Source organism: Lacerta agilis, chromosome 1 (assembly GCF_009819535.1).
Source record: "Lacerta agilis isolate rLacAgi1 chromosome 1, rLacAgi1.pri, whole genome shotgun sequence".
NCBI classification, from domain to species: domain Eukaryota; kingdom Metazoa; phylum Chordata; class Lepidosauria; order Squamata; family Lacertidae; genus Lacerta; species Lacerta agilis.
The window spans coordinates 71,352,941-71,373,432 of record NC_046312.1 but is presented as its reverse complement, the minus strand read 5'-3'; the positions used below and the strand labels follow the sequence as shown (position 1 = coordinate 71,373,432).

The window sequence follows — 20,492 nt, the reverse complement described above, 5'->3', positions numbered from 1 at the left end:
GAAAGTGTTTATTGACAAGTGTTGAAATATAAAAGATTTGCAAGTGGCATATTTTTTAAATATAAAAAATAAAATCTCACAATTCTATTTCATTGCAAATGTAACCCCCCCCCCACACTCTTCACTGGAGTAACACCTCTACATGATTTTATACCCATGCAGTTCTGGCTTCAAGCAATTTATGTCCCGTTTCAGCCTGCTGAACGTTAATAAAAACGCTTTGCAATTTATGTAAAACCTTTGGTATTACACTGAAGTTTGGTCACAATAGGAAGCACATTTTATAAAGAACATTATTTTTCTGATAATGTAAGAGTGTTTAAGATACAATATACTTCAGTCCTTTCTGTTGAATATCTTACAGAAACAATTTCATTAGATATTTGGAAATGGTGTAAAATTGCATCATTTTGAACTGTGTACATTCATTTCCTACCTTCTTTGAGCCTGAATGACAAACTGTTTGTTTGCAGCTGCTCAAGATTTGTTTGCAAAAATGTTCAAGTACAGCAATTCACAGGAGTTCGTTACAATCTCACATTTTGATGTTACAAAATACACAGATGTAGATATGCATCATACATTGTTCTGTTCTCCAGACAAATGGTACTAGTCTCCATACTTACCATATTAACAGTGTTCTGCTTATACATCCTCAGCAGTTACATGCACTAAAATAAGGTCAGCCAGACCCATATAGTTTTTAGTTTGCAGATTCTGCTCTTGTTCAGTTTTATTTAAAAAACCAAAATATTAGACTTTGGTATCCAGTGTTATTATACCTTTGCTTCTTAATTCATTTGTTAGATTTTCATAAGTATTTATAAGCTTCATAGCCCATATGCCATTTAATAATTTAAGCAAAGCATCCTTAATGCCATATTTGTTTTGTAAAGTTTTTAGCATCTGATAACGTTGTTCATCGATTTCGAAAGGGTTATCACGCACTATTTCATCAATGTCATTGTCTTCTAGGCCACTCTTTCTCATAAGATTCTTCCAGTAGTACAGTGGTACCTCCTTCCTCGAGTCTAAATAGATTTCATTCAGCACTACAATACAAGATAATGTTTAGTTTAGAAGGTGTACTTTTAGTACAGTTGCATGCTACCGAACTGCAGTTCAAAAATACTTTATAGATTTTTCTTTCAATGTGATACTATCTCTTTTCTTCTGCAGCATCTAGTTTAAAAGACTTAAATACCAACTGTATAGTGCTCAACATACTGCTATTTCAGTTAAATTATGTATGATTGTTTCCAACGCTGCATTTCTTTTCATGCAAGACTTCTACTTGTACAACAGAATTTTATCTTTCTCTCCAGCTACCTACAGCCTTCTGCCCTATGTACACTCTCAAAAACTGCTCTAGAGTTAGGAGATCCTCCAGAAGAGATTTTTGAGATGCACCAAGGGAAAAGAGGAAGGGGGAGTCCCAGAGTTTGTACTGAACTATTGACTTCTATTCAGTTTTCATTCATTAAAACTGTATTCTGCCTTTCCTCCCAAAGGGGCACAGGGCAGCAATACAAAGCTAGTAGACTATGGTAGCTTTCTGAAAATAAAATTAATCAATATTTAAGTTGATTTATACCCCCCTTTTCAACCCAATGCAAGACATGATAAACAGTATAATAAAATATAATACAGTCAGTAGGAGTTCTTCAAGCAAATTTTGGTTTGTTTATTATTTTTATTACAGTGGAACCTCGGAAGCTGAGCGCCTTGCAACTCAAATGTTTCAGCTCCTGAACGATCAAAAACCGGAAGTCATTGTTCCAGTTTTCAATCATTTTTCAGAAGCCAGACATCCGGCATGGCTTCCGATTGACTGCAGGAAGCTCCTGCAGTCAACTGGAAGCAGTGACTTGGTTTTTAAAACGTTTCGGGAGTCGAACGGATTAAATTTGAGAACCAAGGTACAACTGTATTATGGCTGGGGCTGATGCAAGTTGCAGTTCATCTGGAAGGCTGCAGGTTCCCACAACCATGCTCTAGGAACTGATAGTGTTAAGCAGAAAACTGGACTAGATAAGACCTTTGGTCTGATCCAGCAAAACTCTTCTTAAGTTCTTAAGAGGGACAACATGTCTGTCTCCTACAGCTTGCAGTGGGACTGCTATGCCAAAACTTACAAAAACAGCTATTCTCGGTGCACAAAACCCACACAGGGCCCTGTTGCATACTGATAAGAAAACCACCCTACATAATAGAGAAAGGGGATCCACTACTGTTTCTCCTAATCCACAAGGACTCGTGCATGCAGAAGCAGGTAAGTGCAGATGTTTTGTCAATGACCACTGGCCTCTTGTTCTGCATGCTTGCCTTTCATAGCTTTCTCATATTGGAACTTCTTGAATTCAGCACATTTGATGTAATAAAACATTTTAATTGGAACAATCGAAGTTGAAAAGAACTTATTCACATACATAAAATTTTAACTATTTCCTAAAGTTTAAGAACATAAGACAATAAAAAATTGGGACAGACATGAATACTGGATTATTATAATTTTACATCAGGTTAAAATTAGGAAAAATACTTTCTCAATACTTCTACTGGTTTACAGATTGTGGGGTGGGAAAAACAATACTTGGAAAGACTTACCTTTAAAATCAGAGTTTTCAGCCACCACAACTACTACGGGTTGTTGCCTTGAACCCTGCAACTATGAGGAAAAAATGACCGCCATAAATTTCAGTAGTAATTCAGAGAGATAAAGTATTCGTATCATTTGCTTTAGGGTAGTTGGCATGTTACATTTATAAACAGTTTTACAAAAATTCCTTAGCAGCAACAATTTAGCTTTGTAGAATAGCTTTTTGAAGAAAACCACACATCACTGAAAAACTTTAAGCAACCTTTCCTATTGCATGCTATAAAGTGATGACTGTCACAGAATTTATTGAAGCATTTCTCCAAAGTATAATTAAGCAAAGGGCCCTACAGTATTTTAAAATACGATGTTCAGGTGGTTTATTTTACAACAATACAGGCAGCGACCATTTTAGGTATGCCCGATATGTGTGCGATTGTGCACATGCACATTCCGCTGAACCCAGAAGTGACCCAAAAATGTCACCAAAAGGGGCAAAATGGGATGCTTGCAGGCTTTTTCAATGTTGTTTCAAATATACGTGGTTTCACTTAAACGTGTGAATATAACGCCCACATAAATTGTACTCAAAAAGGCAACTGTTTTGCTATTTCTTATCTTTTGGTGCTTAAACTTTTCCTAACATTCTTTAACTCTCTATTCAATGGCATTTGTGAGCCAATGAATCATCACAAATATTCCATCAGGATATAAATATTAAATTTGTACAGAGAATGATTCTCACTGAACAACACTAATTAACTCCAAGTACTCCATCTTGGTCCATCCCAAGATGGAATACTGTAATACTCGCATGGAAAGGAAGGTGAATCTAGAGATACATTTCAGATACTTCTATCAATATTTGCTTTTTTTGTTTCCGTCTACCTTAAGTACCGGTATGTTCTTTGCTTGAGCTCCCAACTGCTGTTGTTGGTACCCAAGAAATAGCCAGTTTCTAGCACACCACCATAAAGCAGAGGTGGGAAAACCTTTGGCCCTCCACATGTTGTTGAGCTCCCAACTCCGATAAGATTTAGCTAGCAAGGCCAATGGTCAGAGACGCTCCCACCCCATAGTCGTCGGGTATAGAGAAAATTCCAGTTGAACAACTTCTACACTTTCTTACATTGGGCTGCAGGCTTGCAGCGGTGGATTCAGTATTTTCCAGGGGAGACACAGTGCTTCCCAGGAGAAGTTCTTCATTTGTTCTGCCTGCTGCCAGGTCGCTTCGGTCTGTATTCCCAGGCAACTTGTTTTCCGATACAGGACCTAGCTTTTCTATCTGATTTACAAGCAGCTGCAAATAAAAAGAAAAAAACCTTTTGGTACTAGATGGTTGTCAGCTTTAGGGATGCTTGTGTGTGTCAAAAGCATGATCCTGGACAGGTTTACTCAGCAGTACACACTCAGCTGAGGCAGATTTATTTCCATGCACCTGTTTACAGCAGGGGTAGCTAACCTGAGGCTCTCCAGATGTGTTGGACCTCCAACTGTCATCAGCCCCAGCCACAATGGCTAATAGTAAGGGATGATTGGAGTTGTAGTTGCAACACCAGGAAGCCACAGGTTAGCCACCCCTGGATCACAGACTAAGCATAAGAACATCAGAATGTTTTACCGATTCAGATGAAACTCCATTTGGTCCAGCATTCTTTTTCTTACAGTCCTCCTGGAAGCAGAGACCCTGTTTAAATGCAAGATTCGGTGTGCTTTGGGTTTTTTTTTAATCTATAATGGGTTGCATGCGCTCAGTGTAACAAACTGGATCACTGATGCATGCATGGGCAATATTGGCATGCCAGCATGGCAGACTGCTAAAGTACACATAGGCATCAATGATCCACTTTATATGCAGCCAACAGTTACCTCTCATATTATATATGTAACATAGGTTTTATTCATTTTCATATTTAAATTTTTTAACATGGTTATACTGAGATATATCTCTGTTTACGTTCCAGCACATGACATGCAACAAATACATAAACATAAAACAATAAACATTTCTGAATATACTAACAAAGTTGTTGTGGCGTTCACCCAAACTTCGGATTGGCATAGAAGGTGTTAAAAGGGAATAACCAGTAAGAACCTTGAGGGGGCGGAGTTATGTGGGCTATATAAACCCCTCCCGGGGAAGGAAGGGGGTTCTTAGTTCTTTGGTCTGGGGTTCGTTGGGTCTTTGGTTCTTTAGCCTTTAGGCTTGTCGTTGGTCTTTAGCTAGGGGGCTTGTTGTGGGTATTGAGAGGTTGGAAGAAGGGTGGCAAGGGAAGGAGTAGGAACAGGGTTAGGAGAATTTGTTGGGCACTGTTGTTAACAAGAACACAACCAAGAAAGTACTGTTTATTCAGAAACCACATGCTTATGTACTAAACTTCAAATAAAACAGTTTTGTTCCAATATTCTCCTTGACTGAACTGAGTGAAGTAAATACCAGACAAACTGGTTGGTGGCAGCGGTTAATTAATAAAGTGGTGAGTGCAGGTATCAACGGACCGTTAAACGTCTGGGGGACCTGTGCAGGTGGAGCGGACCGCTACAAGTTGTGTCAAAGTGTATAGACCAAAATTATTATAATTATTAATTTATGAAATGATGCATATTAACATGTATTGCTTAGATTGATGAGTATAAGTAAAAGGTATTTTGCTTCCATAACAATTAGAATTTATATAAAGGTGGTGGTTGGGGAATTAAAATATGTACTTCATGCATGCCAGACTGTGCTGTAAACTATGGCACTGTTCTACCATATGCCTCATTTTTTGTGTAGCCAATAAAGTCACACCAAACTGCATAAAAATTGACATGTTTCTTTTGACCTCTTGCTAATTTAAATTTTCCTGTCAGTTTTTCCAGTAATGCTGCTTGCCAAACTGCACTATACCATTTGTCCACAGTTAATAAACTGAGCCACTATCACTTGTGTACTAGCTATCTGCACTGTATCATGACAAGTTATCATGACTGCAACAGCACACAGCGCTGAGCACATGGAACCCAGTATAGCAAAGGATTTCAAAAAGTAGTTCCTTTATTTCCATGATTACCTGACCTAGCAAAAAAAAACCTCATACTCTTTCTTGAATGAGACTGCATATCCCCCCGCCAGGTGTTAAAAAATATGTCATCAAGCTGCAAATTTAACAGAGTTATAACACATCAATGAGATTATGAGATGTAAGAGATTAATGGAAAGGAACTGACCACAATGTCCTGCTTCACACATCCCACAATGACAACTTCCAGCCATGTCCAACCAAAATATGGGGAAGGCAGGAGGCTAAGTATACCAGGCATGTTTCTATAGTAAGGAATTACATTTATGGACACTTACCCACCAAGGTTGGGAAGACGTTTCTTGACAGGAATGGTGTGAGAGAGAGAAATAAATGTTTATATATCAACATATTGTGTCATAATACAGCAACTTTGAAAATATTTCAAGACATAACTAAGATGGTTGGAATTAGGCCTAGGGCTTCCAGTTTGACTGCGGAGGGAAATGGCGTCGCGGAGCAGGTCGTCCGATTAAGAGACGACCGCTGCCGGGATTTCTAAGTGATAGGGGTGTGTACCAGGGTTAGATACCTCCCTTTAAAAAAAAGTCATGTTCTCTTCATTCTTAGTTTTATGATTAACACAATGGAATGATCAGGAGAACCCGCAGAGCAGCATACGGGTGAGGGCGAGGACACAGTTCCATTGCACTTGCATCAACAGGATGACCTCCTTAACATTACATTGCACTCTCTGAAGTCAGGCACTGATTTTGATGGTATTAACTTCCAAATAAAATGTCATTAGTAATGAAGACTTATTTTAATTTCCAGTTTATGGTTAAGTTATAGTTTGCAGATGGAAAATGCTTTTCCTTCAAGTACCCACAGCAGTTTTGTCTATTTGTCCTAAGGTGGCTACCCCACGCCAGTTCAGTGTCATAAGGCTATTGGACCATCTAGCCCAGTATTAACTATTTAACAAAAGCAGAGGTCTTGTACATGACCTGCTGTCTGACCCTGGAGAGATCAGGGATTTGTTCTGGGACCTTTGGCAAGCTACACGTCCTCTGCCACTGAGTGCTGGTCCTTCCCACTGGCTTTTTCCCAAATCCCAGCTTTTCCCCCAGGAAATTACCTTCATCGCTTTGACAGAAACCATTTCTTGTAAATTTCAAGTAAAATACAATAGCACCACAGACAATGAAAACAACAACGACAACAACGACAACTGCAATGGTTATATGAAGTGAAGTGGCATCCTTGGTTTCTGAAAGGAAAGGAAAAAAATAAGCACATTAGAAACAGGTCCCAATCACCAGAACCTTTCACTTGGGCTGAAATATTGGTGAAAGATGCACCCAGCTTGCTTTGGGTAACATAATTAACTCATGCTTTACAAAAACTTACCTGGTGCCTCTGATAGTAAACGTAGGAAGGGGGCCATGAAAGAAGACACAGGCCACTATCTCCCAAGAACGCAGCAATGTGGGGTGAAAAATGTTCAATTTCGTAAGTTCATTAATAACAATGATTGGGTGCCACTTAAATAAAAGTATTAGGCAAGCAGAAGCTTGGCAGTTGCGAAGTATTTAGTGTTGCTCTCCAAAAACAAATCAAATGTGCAAAATCAGAATACAGTGGTGCCCCGCTAGACGAAAATAATTCGTTCTATGAATCTTTTCGTCTAGCGGTTTTTTCGTCTAGCAAAGCAGCAATGTAAACCGCGGTTTTCGCTAGATGGAGAAAAAAAAAGACGAACAAAATTCGTCTTGCGAGGCAGCCCCATAGACTTTTTCGTCTTGCGGGGCAGCCTCCCGCTAGATGAATGCCTTCGTCTAGCGAGTTTTTCGTCTTGCGAGGCATTCGTCTAGCGGGGCACCACTGTACTTGTTAGGGCACCTGAAAATTTGCTGATTTCCTAATTATTGATTTTCTAGAAAACCTACACTACTGCAAGTTTGTTTCCTAGCCTGAGTTTTTGCTTCAGGCCAGAGCAAGATAGAACTTAAGTGCATCCACAGGTCTGCTCAGAAGTAAAACAGGTTATTGCAAAAAACCTCTTATTGTAAAACCAGTGGTAATAATAATAAAAATATTTTTTTTATTTATACCCCGCCCTCCCCAGCCAAGACCGGGCCCAGGGCGGCTAACAACAAATATATAATACATTAAAAACACAAAATCAAACAACTGGTTAAAATACAGTTCAAAATCACATTTAAAATCAGAATAAAATTAAGAAGGAACCCACAAATCACAGCTGTTCACCAGACCCAACCACCCATGCTGGTCCCAAATGGGCCGATAGAGCCAAGGAGGCCAGTTACATACAGGGTACCATGGGAAAAAGGGAGTCAGACCGGACCCGGACCAAAGGCCTGGCGGAACAACTCCGTCTTGCAGGCCCTGTGGAAAGCTGTCAAGTCCCGCAGGGCCCTAGTCTCTTGCGACAGAGCGTTCTACCAGGCTGGGGCCAGGGCTGAAAAGGCTCTGGCCCTGGTCGAGGCCAGTCTAACCTCCTTGAGCAGCCCAACAACTCCAATCAACTCCAGCCAGCATGAATGAGGTGATGGGAGCTGTATTGCAGAAAAATCTAGAAAGCCACAGATCCTCTACCCCATGCCATAGGCAACCCCCAAACCGCAGGGACTTGGTCAAATGTAGTAATAAATTATGATTTCACATTATGTCCAAATGAGGTCTATGCCTTGTAGCCTCAATCCTGCTGCTAAGTGCACACAGATGTCACCAATTTCAAGTAGTGTTACTTGTACAGAAAGGTAACCAGTTGCAGATTCAGGCTGTCATGTAGTTATTTGTGCCCTGGTATATTACACTGTTTCTGCTTATGTGAGTATTTCATTGGAAAAAGAAGAGGTGGATCCCTGAAGTCTTGAGAGAATAGAGGATTTGATTCCTGAACTATCTACCATAGGAGATAGCAGGCAAAGCTGCCAAAAGTATAACAGAGTTTTCCATTTCCACTCTAAACAGGCTTTAAAATGATAACACTATGGGCAGGGCCAGTTATCTCTTATCTTTTTACCATACCTAAATATTTTTAGGTGCTTTATGAATAAAAAGTGGAACCTGCAACAAAATGTTGTAGTGTTGACTATTCCTGCTCACTATTCCAGTCAGCTAGCTATGCTATCTTCAAGAGTACTCAATTCCACTAGGGCTGGCATAGGCAAACTCGGCCTTCCAGATCTTTTAGGACAACTCCCAAGATCCCTAGTTAACAAGACCAGTGGTGAGGGATGATGGGAACTGTAGTTCCAAAACATCTGGAGGGCCGAGTTTGTCTATGCCTGACCTAGCACATGTAGAAAAGCTGGCAAGACATTGCAAGGCCTGTAGCCCATATCCTTGACAGAACTTTCAACCAACTCGACTGCCCACTACAAAAAGCAAGAGAGGCGGTCATTCTGGAAAACATAGTGTTCATACCGTACCTGTAGGAGGGCCACACTTCATATCTGTCGTGGCATTGCAGTTTTGCACAGGAATCTGCCCTTCAGGACACCTAGATGTTAGGTTTAAAAAGAAGATGACAGACTTTCTAATCAGCTAGGGCATCTGTGCCTTCTAAAGATGTGCAGCTTAAACTTGTCTCTTCAGACGGATGTGCAAACTTCATAGAAAATGAATTTGCTATTAAAAGCTATGATGAGTTCTCGCATTATGGATGACCAATAACAAATATTTAAAAGTTAATTTTCATAAATTTTAAAATTAGCACTCTTATCTTAAATATAAAATTGTTAAAATTTAAACAGACCACAAGCACCTAAAGCATTCAGCTATTATCTTTCAAATTCCATCAGATATTCCATCAACTCTGCTAGATCATCCCCCCCATCAACTATCACCTAGTAGAAACTATTCCATCAGACTACCTGTATTGTTTCCAACTCACCTGGTCATTATGAAAACTGTAACTCTTAAGAACCTGCATCTAAGTTTGCTTTTTCCTCCACCCAATGCAGCCCTCAACTTGCCCAGCACAAAGGGGTTTTGCACTGTTCTGCCAATCATTATATTAACCAACCAGCATGCCTCATTGCTTAGGAAATACAAGTACCAAAAAGAGACCTGTTTAAAAACAAATTATTTAAAATTTGCCTTTTTTCTTGGGTGTTTTTTTTATTATGAGAGATCACTTTTATTTAAAGTCAATCCATGCCAACATATTCTTGCATTTTTGCAGTACCCAAGCCTCTCTTTAAAGACAGCCACACTAACCCATTAATGTACGTACTTTGTGCTGCACCTAACACATTCCTCACAGCTTGGGGGACAGTAATACCCAGCTTTACACCGACATACAGTGTTACTCTTCACAGTGCAGCTCTTCACCATTTCAAAACCTAAAAAAAAGGGATAGAAATAAATCTGCAATGCTTCCTAAAATTGTCAATGGTCATCCTCTCTTTTCAGATAAGCATTAAAGTGTAGGCAGGGTCGCATGTTCAAAACATTTAGAGAATCAACAGATTAATTTATAGAACTCTACAAAGGATACAAAGCAACTCAAAGATTCCTAAGTGAACACTGCCTTGGAAAGAACTAGTATTCAAGGTGATCCCACTTCTAGGTCATGAAGTGGGTGGGGAATCAGGCTCAGGAAACCTCTTGCCCTCCAGATGTTACTTAACTCCATCAGCCCCAGCCAGCATGGCCAATAGCCAGGGATGATGAGAGATGTAGTTCAGCACCATTCTGGAGGGTGATAGTTTTCACATATCTGGTTTAATTAGATTGTGGTGGGTCCCCTCAGCAGACTATTAAAGCAAAACAAAATACAACTGATTGGGAGAAGACAGCTGACCTTTCAAAACCCTAGCGTCAGAAAGCAACCCAGTTCACAAAACCATACTGTACCAGATTTGCAATCATCACAAGGCAAGCATTTCTCAAATCCATTTGCATGAGCAGTGTAGTCTGTTCCTTCGTGGCAGGGAGCACAAATTCCAGACGTATGTGGCTTAATGCAGCTTTCAGCAACATGGGTACCTATTATATGGGGACATCAAAAAAAAATTCAAGGTTAAAAGCATGTTAATTAGGGTATTTGCAGAATGCATACCTCTGACTTTAACTGCAATGTGAAATTAAGGTTACAAAGGTGTCAATCTACAAAGAATGTATGCAGCCCAATCTTGTGTGTGTTTACACAGGTCAGTGTGTACAAGTTGGCTGCACATTTACTGGAAAGTGAATTGCACAGAACTGCATGGGACGAATCGCCAGAGCTATTGTCTGGAGTGAGAGATATTGGGGCAGAAGTGTCAGTCTGCTGCGGAAGAGCTCTGATGGTGGAGCCATATCCACCAGATGCCCCTAGTATGCCCCCTCAAAAAACACAGGAATAGATTGAACACCCGTAGCAGCAGGTCCCTAAATGGGGTGCTCCAGTGTTGGGGCACTGGCACCTTTTCCCAATATTTAAACCAGAACTCTGTTTTAAATGCAGAACATTTCAAAAGGGTGTTACATTTAGGCTTTAAGAATTAAAGGTAGCTCCTTATCATTCTTTCAAATCTAACACAAGCATATTTTTGGACAAGTGTACCATAGTGGGTAGATTAGATAACCAAGACTGGGAAGGCTCATGTTTGAATCTCAATTCCACCATGAAGCCCCTGGCAACCTTGGAGCAGCCATCATCTCTCAGCCTAACCCTACCTCAAATGATATGTGTGAGCACAAAAAGGGAGAGAGGAGGAGAGTCTTCAACTACTCCGTTATGCTAGCAGAAGCCAATGTACAGACTCCTGCTCACACAATGGGGCTTTCCCCCTCCTCCCCCAAATCCACTTCGGAGGGTTGGGAGATCCCTCAGAACAGCATGCAGGGGGAGGAGAGGGGACTGTTCTACAAGCCCAACAGCACTGGGTTGGAAGAGATTCAGAGGGTCATCTAGTCCAACCCCTTGCCATGCATGAATCTTTTGCCCAAAATGGGGCTCAAGCTCACAACCCTGAGATTAAGAGTCTTGTGCTCTACTAACTGAGCTATCGTACCAGAAAGCTTACATTGGTTTAAATGGTTGCTAGTTTTTCTGAAATTTATTCACTTTTGCAACAGGAAATCATTTTTTGACAAGCTCCCAAGTTGTTATTTTACAGAGAAAGTGCAATATTTTTTTCCATAAAGGATGCAAATTCCCAAAGGCTGGAGCAGGGGAGAAAAGAATAGGAGGAAGATACAGTGGTACCTTGGTTTGCAACCGTTCTGGATTACAACAGTTTTGGATTACAACCACGTCAAACCCAGAAGTGTGTGTCCCTTTTTTAGATTACAACGCCCCCCCCCCTTTTTTGAGGCCCCATTGGTGAAAGTGCGCCTTGGGTTACAACCTGTTTTGGTTTACAACAGGACCTTCAGAACGGATTATGGTTGTAAACCAAGATACCACTGTACCATAAATAACTGTTGCCACCTCCCCCACAATCAATTTCACCTTTAAAGTGAATCTGCACTACTGCTGGCAAACCAGCACACATGTTTCAATAAACATGGAAACGTGTGCTTTGGCCCTAATTCTTGCCTATTTGACAGAATAGCTGAGATAGTCTTTGATGAAAAATATAGGAAAGAGTACCATACAAATGCTAAACATGATGAACAAATCCTTTGCAATAAGAGAGACTCAGTTATTTTGCTAAATATAGAAGCCACTGTATGGCCACTTACCTGCAGGGCATCGTTTGCAACAATGTCTCCCAGACTCAATATATTGTTCATGACCACATTGAAGTATCAAATATGGAGATTCAACCTAAAGAGATTCAGAGGGACAGTCTTCATAGGAATGGACTTCCCAGGTGCATCATCCCAACTTAATATGAGATTTATTGGCTATGTAAAAACTCACTTTCCAGTACTTCAGCATATTCACAGGGAGAACACCTAAACATTCCTTTGCTAAGCTTTCAAGTAGAGCTCAATTCAAAATTTTGCTTTTTTAACATTAAATCAAACTTTTATTTTCCTCATAGCAACCAGAAAAAGAGGTGTCAAACAATCTTTCCCACACAATAAATGCACCAAGCAAAACTCCTTTTGACATTTTGGGTAAAAGAGTTTCCTGCAATAAGAAATAGCTGCGTTGCCCATCCCAGATATGAGAGATACATTATTTTAAAGGGTTTACCCTTGTCCTGCATGCAAACTGTGGGCTTCCTGCTTTTAGAACTGAAGAAGGAATTGGACAGTAGCATGGACAGAGGGCAAGTACATGATGTGCTGAAAAGTTAATGCCAACTCACTTGTTTGCAGTGAGAAGAAAGACGACCTAACTCTAGCTCCTTATTGCAATTTATGCAATCCAGATCAGTGTGCTACAACTGGAGCAGAATGTTATATTATCAAATAAAATGGAATGTTATATTATAAAATAAAATCTGGGGTGTTAAAAATGGGACAGTTCTGGAGGACCACTTTCCCCAAAAATATTGGCTGTATTAGCATGGACAAAATTTTCAATTTCTAAGTCGCTTCACCAATGCCAGTGGGATTTTCACAGACAATGTGGTTGTGAATCACATAGTCAATCTATTAGTCAACAGGAGTTTTCTGAGTGATCCAGGAACTTCTCCAACCCTAAGCCCTCCTGGCTTCAGGCTATTGGAAACAGGGATAATTCAGAGTGCAATTTCACAAGCTGCACAAATAAATACAGTGGTCGGATCTCACATTGCAAGATGATTAGTAGTAAAAAGTTGTGGTTCTCAAACTGATCAGAGACAAGATAAAAATCTGAACAAGCCTACATGTCCAACAATTAATTCTGAGTCTAAATATGTGACAAAGAAACCACCCTTGTTAGCGCACAGCATAAACTTCTGCAATGGGAAACAGTGTTGTGCAATAGGAATAGGTCCTACCACTGGGGGTGGTAGAGATAAGGCCAAACTCAACTTTGGGGTGGACTACATAGCTCAGCGGTAGATCACTTGCCTTGTACAAAAAAGGCCTCACAACCAGTTCCCAATGGTGGCTGGTATCCCTTGGGACTAGTAGGACACCAGGCAAGGAACCCAAAAGCAGGTGGAGTCAGAGCCAATGAAAGGTGCTACCACAGCCAATGACAGGCAGAACCAACAGATTCTAGTTTTGTCCCCCATCCTCCTCCCTGCTGAGCTGTACAAGGCTGAGGAGGAAGGTAACCTCCAGTGTCATGTCCTAGACTGGCTGTAAGTAAAAAGGCAAGCAGGCAGGGGACAGCTGAGAGCAGTGTCCTGTTGAAAGGGCTCAGATGCAGGGTTCTGCAAGAGACCCCAGACACTACCAGTTAAGAGTAAATCACCCTGGGTAATGGTCTGAAATTGCACGTGGCAGCTTCCTATATTCCTATCCCGCTGAATTAAACAGAATGAATTTCCAAGTTGTGCCTTGAACACTAGGCTGTAAACCAAAAACAGGGAGATAGCTGGAGAGATTTCAATAACAAAAAACTAGAAAGTTGCTCCTAGATATACTAAATGTGATGCCCATGTTTCAAAAACCCTTCATCACGACATAGATGCCCCATCTAGGCTCTTGCAGCAGAAAAGACTCTTTTCTTCCTTGCACTCAGTTTGAGAACCAGGGTGAAAATGCAATACACAGAGTGAATTAAAGCACAGTGATCTCAAGGTGATTTAGTAGTGAAAGAAAGCAAAAACTAATTAGGATGTGCACCTTAGTTTTTCTCTGTGGCATCTACAGACTACTAAAAGAATGCACTTTGTGAAAATACTGTTATGTGGCTTGTTACCTAGATGTAAACTCTGTTATTTTCCCCTTGGGTTGGCAGAGGCTGATGGAGAAATTACATTTCAGACATTCAGTATTTATTTTTAATGCTAACATTTTATCGAACTGCTATTGTTACTGAGGCATTTAACAATCGAGAACATTCCACCTTACATCCCAACTGGAAAAAAATCGCATTTACTTGAAAATTGTCTGTGTTTAGAATCACAGAGACTTAGTTGGAAATTACTTCAATCTAAATCTGTAAGATACATTTCCAAGCTGCTGTGGTAATATCAGCTGCACTTTTACTGCCACAGTCCAAGGAAAATTTACAAGAAAAGTTAAATTCTTCAGTGAATTTACAGTGCAGTATTAATCATGCCTATTTAGAAGCAAACCCCATCATGTTCAAATGGGGGAACTGTGTACTGTATGTATGGGATTGCAGCCTTTGGAATATAGCACCTTGCCTATGGTACCTAAGTGTGCTCTCATTTAGGAACCTTACAAGGCCAGATCTGCTAAGCAGCACTTGTTGAACTTAATAACTTAATTTTACAGTGTCCTGGTCCTGACTTGCTATAGAGGGGATGCATAGAAATTCACTGCAAAATAAATAATTAAATATTACATCAGGGAGAACTCCCTGCTAGTTTTCCTAAGGGAAAACAATTAAAATTACAATCACCCCTGTCCACCTGCAGTTTGAAATTAGCACATGAATATCCAGTGGCCTGGAGCTAGTCACTTTTCTTTATGCTTTTGTTTAAAACTGTCCATCAAAACAAGCTACAGAGTAGCTGCTAATTGCAAAGCAATAGCAGCAAATCAGCCAGCAACAAAGACATGCTATATATGCTGTAAACAAGGTACAAAAACTAAGAAAATCCACAACCATTCGTAAACATATGTGTTTACATAGAGAGCAAAAAGTGGAAAATGATTACAAAGTAGAAAATGAAAACAGTTATATTTCTTGCTTCCAGGGTATTCTGTGGAGTAGGTAGTACCATAAGCAGGTATTTTAAAATTTATTTTAAAGACCTATACCCCTATCTGTCAAAGAAGGTAAACTCTAAGATGGTTTATATAATAAAACATTACTAAATAGAACTCTTAAAGCTACATTTGCCCTGTTACACTTAACCATGTGGTTGGATATATAGAGCGATGAGGAAAGTGATACTTTTAAAGGGAACCAAAAAGTTTGATCCATTCAAAACCTGAATACATGTAATAGTGCAATCCTAAGCTTCGTTCTAGAGCAGGGGTCTGCAACCTTTAAGACGAAAAGAGCCACTTGGACCCGTTTCCAAAGGAAAAAAAAAAAACCTGGGAGCCGCAAAACCATTGTGACATTTAAAACAAATATAACGCTGCATATATTGTTTCTTACCTTAATGCAATAATAATAAATAACGTATAGGAGCCAATGCAAAGTATAATTAGTAAAAACAACAAGAATAAGTTCTTACTTTTTTGCATTGACTCAGGGGCGTACCCAGGATCAAAACTGGGGGGGGGGGCAAGCCATGGTCGTTCAGGTTGTGACATTTCAGCACGGAAAGGCGAATGAAACCAAAAATTTAGGGAAATTATATATAATTATAGCAGTGTTTTATTACAGTAGTTATTACAATTATTTGCTTGGTTTTTTTAAATTTTTATTCTAGTTACATGTCTTATACCAGGGGTGGCCAACTCCCAAGAAACTGTGATCTACTTTCAGCAGTGATCTACCCCCGTTTTTTGGGGGTTCAGCTCAAAGTTGTTTTGGGGGGGTGTGGTGGGGGGGAGAGAGGGCTTCCCCCTCTAAGATAGGTTGGCAAGCGAACTAAGAAAGAAAGAAAAAAGGGGGGGGGGAATTTGGTTTAGAAAGGGAGAGGGAGGGACACAAAGGGAAAGAGAGAAAGGAAGAGACGGGGTAGAAAACAGATGGGGGTGGGAATGGAAAAGTGGGGTGGAAAAATATAAATTGGGGGTGGGGTGGGGAGAATATCTATTAAAAATATGTAGTAGTTTAAAAAATAAAAATAAAGGGGGGAAATCTTTTTCTTCTTTTTCCTTTTTTTGAAAACAAAAACAAAAGGGGAAGAGAAAAGAAAAAGGGGGGATAGAGGGAGAAAAGGGTAATCTTTGGTGGCATAGTTGAAGTCAACATTGTGGAAGTGAACCAACATGACATCGGCAGGTTTGAAAACCATGGTGTCCACAATATCCTCTCTCCTGGGCCCTACTGCCTGGTCAGGTACCATCCTGTGCACAGCATCCACAGCAAGCTCGAACTTGGAGCTCAAGGTTTTAAAAATCCCCTCAAATGTGTTTCCATTTTTCACCTTCACATCACACGTGGACCCCACAACTGCTGTCAGGAAGTGCAGCATTCGGGAATTGTTATAGACACCCTCAAAAACGAGAGACTGCAGAGGTCCTTTGCCTGTGCTCTGGCCCCTTGTGCCAATTCCTCCCGGGGGGCCTCCCCCTCCGCTACCGGGGGGCGCCACCGTCGCGGCTCTGGCTCCTCCCGTAGCCCCGGGGCTGAGGCTGCCGTTGGGGCTGGCGGGGGTCGGGTCGGCCTTGCGTGAGGCGGCGGCAGCAGCTACCGCGGTGGCCGGGGGAGGCGGCGTCAGTGTGGTGGGCGGCGGGGGAGCCGAGGAGGGAGAGCCAGATTGAGGAGAGGGCGGCGGGAGCGGCTGCTTCAACATGGCGGTGGCGCTTGGCGGCGGCAAAAAAAGGCCGGACGCCGCAGGCTCAACCCACCCACCCCCCGTCAGAGCACGCGCTCGCGCGAGGCCGTTGAACAAGAGAGGAGGAAGAGGAGAGGAAGCCGAGAGTCAAAGGGCCCCCTCCCTCCACGGCAAGCGCGAATGCGCATGCACTTCTCAGGGCGCCGCTTTGGCGCAGTCTGACGAGGGGAAAAGGAAAGGGAAAAAAGATTGGGGCGGGTGAAGAAAAGGGACACAAACCGGTCCACCGGCTGAGGCGAGGGAGGGAGGGAGGGCCTGCGTCCGCCTCAGAACTAAGCCGCCTCCGCCGCGCGCTCCTGTTGCTGGCCCGGAAGGGGAAACGGGCAGGCAGGGAGGCCTGCGGTCGCGGAAAGGGGGAGGGGTAAAAGACGCGGAAGGAGGGGGGAGAAAGAGAGAGACACAACACCTCGGAGCCCGGCGGCGGCGCAGAAAGCGCCTCGGCGGCGGCGCCAGGCTGCTCCGACGAATCCCCGCCGTTCACTCCCGCTGCAGGGGCATTGAAAGGGGGCACGCCGGAGCCGCGGGAAACCTGTCAGAGAGCCGCATGCGGCTCCGGAGCCGCGGGTTGCCGACCCCCGTTCTAGAGAAAGCCCCACCCAAAACCCTCTTTTGCCCTTGGAGGGATTACTCCTCGGGAAGTACAGAAGTGCAGCTTGCATTTTGCTGACCAATAGCAGGTCTAGTACAACTGATTTCCCAACTACTCTACAAGTCTTGGGACTTCTGAAGAGCTACTAAAGCTGGATCTAGACACATCAAAGAAGTGTTTCAGTTAAACACGTTGTAAATGAATTTCGGTAGGGGAAAACGGGAGTGCAAAGCGCCGTCTGGTGGCACAGTGCTATATCACACATACCATGCATATAAATCAGGGATCAGGAAACTTTTTCAGCAGGGGGCCGGTCCACTGTCCCTCAGACCTCATGGGGGGCCAGACTATATTTTGGGGAAAAATGAACGAATTCCTATGCCCCACAAATAACCCAGAGATGCATTTTAAATAAAAGCACACATTCTACTCATGTAAAAACACGCTGCTTCCCGGACCATCCACGGGCCGGATATAGAAGGTGATTGGGCCGCATCCGTCCCCCGGGCCTTAGTTTGGGGACCCCTGATATAAATCCTTTTTACTTTACCAATCTAGCTTCTCCAAACATAGGTCTCTGCTCCGTTGTTTTCCCATTTCAATCTTCCTAAAAGCATTTCTGTCTCAAGCAATCATGCTGTCATAGATTTAAACTGATTCCCCCACCTTTCAGGCCACAGATGGAAAAGGTGTTGGCGTATAGGAGCTAGGCTAGTAAAAATATTTCGAGCTGATCATCTTTATGAAACTATTTGCAGTAGAACATAGTAATAAACGTAATAGGAACATAGGAATAGACGTAATGCAAATCAGACATTGGAGAGGAAAGGGGGGGGGGAAGGAAGCAGCTAGGTTTTCCTGAATGTGCCGATGAACTCGAAGAGCAAAGTCCTCTCGAATCCCGGAAGCACTCTGCCTGACGTCACAGGGTATTATTAACACACCCTCTTAATGAACGACGTCACCATTAATGGTTATTACAGCAGCAAGAATTGAATTCAGGCGAAGAAGGGAATAGCTTTGGCTTGCGGATTTGAAGGCGGGTTGCAAGAGGACCCCCCTTGGGAAGCGCCTACGCCCATCCCACTTTCGTTTCCACGGACTTCCCATCGTTTCTGGGAAGTGCAAAGCCTCGTCCGAGAAACGGCGGTGCTGGAGCCGATCTCCCTCTCGAAGCGCCTCCAACTTCCAATACCTCCCCCCCCCCAAAAAAACCCAACCGCCGCCCTTGTTAACTTTCCGCTCTTCGGAAGGCGACCGTCAACATTGCTGTCCGATTGCCTGTGCGGGCGGGAGCCATTTTGAGCAGCGGGGAGAAAGCGAGCCAAAACTTGGGAGCCGGCCGGCTTCCTTATCAGCCGCGAACACAAGCGGCGCCCGGTGCAAGGTCCGAGCCAGCAGCAGGTCACGAGGAAGGTGCTTCCCCGCGAAAAGCTCCCCCACCCAGGTTACGCGGGAAGGGGAACCCGCTCGCTCCCCACCACCAGTTCCAGCCAGCGGGGCCGGGGGGGGAGCTGCTGGGAGCCCCAACAACCCCCGGAGAAGGACTCGCTCCAGAGATCCTGGCGGCAAACTCGTCCGGGAACGGCGCCTCCCAACTCGGGGCCGCTTCGCCGCGCGGGTGAACTTTCCCGCGGGGAGTGAAAGGCGGCACAGTAAAAACAATGGCTCGCGGGGAAGGCAGCCGCGCGCCGCTCGTCCCTTAGGGGAAACCTCCTGCTGCTGCTGCTGCCCTGCGCCCCCAACTCGCGAGGAGAGCGGCGCTGCCCCGGGGTTCCCGCTCTCACTGCCCGTCGTCACTCACCACCTCAAGCGCTAAGGCCGTCAACAGCACCGCCGCCCTCAACACCACCGCCATATCTACGAATGGGGCGAAAAGCGCCGCGCCGCTCCCAAGTTCTCTGAGCTGCAGAAGCGTCCCGCGCCGTTATTGGAGAGGAGTTCCCAAGTCCGGCCCCTTGTGAGCTGCTATTGGCGGGTTTCTTCTCTCTCTCCCCGCCCTCGCCCCCGCCCGCGCGGAAGAAAGTTATTGTATTGGGAAGTTGCAAGAAAGCGAATCGGTGCCGGGGAGTGAAAGGCGGGGCTGGAGGGAACGTAGCTGTATCTGGTAAAAAAAAGAAAGAAAAGGAATTGGGTATCATTTATCCGTGAGAGATGGCGTCGCCATTTCTCACCAACTCCCCCCAGCCCTCATACCTGAGTTCTCAATGGCCCGCGCTGTTTTTCTTTATGCTGTCGTCTTCATTTAATAAGATTAGCAGCCCGCTTGGTTGTGAGAAACCATGAGCATCTTACGGAAATAACAGAAATTGCAATTCTGGATTAATAAACAGTTGAAACAGGATATGGGAGAAGGCAGTACTTGCGCAGCAGGCTCCTCTTTACATACATCCCACCCAGAACATGGGAGAGGAAGAGGCAAACCTGTAATGTATGTGTAGGGTAGCTGCAGGGACGGGGAGGTGGGAGCAGCCTGCGAGGTGATGGTGCCCCTCCTCTTCCAGGGGAATATTATACACAGGGCTCCCTCAAACCAGGCAGCACCCAGGTTGGGCAGGGAGGAAGCAGGGCTCCTGATACTGTCAGGGTGTGGTCCTGGTTGAATTAGGCAATAGGGTTGACTAGGCATCCAAAGGAGTTCTATAGCCCAGGGAACGTTGGAACTAAGACACCCGCTTTTCCGTACCAATGGAGGGTGGCGGCCAGACGGAATAGAGGTGTGAGAACAACAGTAAAGTGCTCTGGCAGTACCCATTTGTGCAAACTACTCTCCAGTTCCTGCCCTTCACTCCATGCACAAATATCAACAC

At 43.3% G+C, this 20,492-nt stretch overlaps 1 protein-coding gene across 1 annotated transcript; it reads right to left on the bottom strand.

The window, feature by feature from the left end:
* Positions 1-244: 244 nt before the first annotated feature.
* LOC117049506 (tumor necrosis factor receptor superfamily member 10A-like) lies at positions 245-19,563 on the bottom strand. Its single transcript, XM_033154236.1, has 11 exons — positions 19,487-19,563; positions 12,301-12,385; positions 10,486-10,617; positions 9,863-9,971; positions 9,057-9,127; positions 6,737-6,868; positions 5,937-5,959; positions 4,218-4,268; positions 3,726-3,896; positions 2,608-2,668; positions 245-1,052 (listed from the first exon to the last, which is right to left on the bottom strand). Exons 1-11 carry the CDS (start codon positions 19,538-19,540, stop codon positions 754-756), a joined length of 1,188 nt encoding a protein of 395 aa, XP_033010127.1. The 5' UTR covers positions 19,541-19,563; the 3' UTR covers positions 245-753.
* Between the last annotated feature and the right edge of the window lie 929 nt (positions 19,564-20,492).

What these genes read in the sequence shown, in the direction of transcription:
- LOC117049506 (XM_033154236.1), bottom strand. Translation starts at nt 19,540, where the DNA reads ATGGCGGTGGTGTTGAGGGCGGCGGTGCTGTTGACGGCCTTAGCGCTT. An exon ending in TTTCTGTCAAAGCGATGAAG is followed by an intron (nt 5,960 to 6,736) that starts GTAATTTCCTGG and finishes ATTCCTGTCAAG; the next exon opens with AAACGTCTTCCCAACCTTGG. An exon ending in ATGGAGTTTCATCTGAATCG is followed by an intron (nt 3,897 to 4,217) that starts GTAAAACATTCT and finishes TTTTATTTGCAG; the next exon opens with CTGCTTGTAAATCAGATAGA.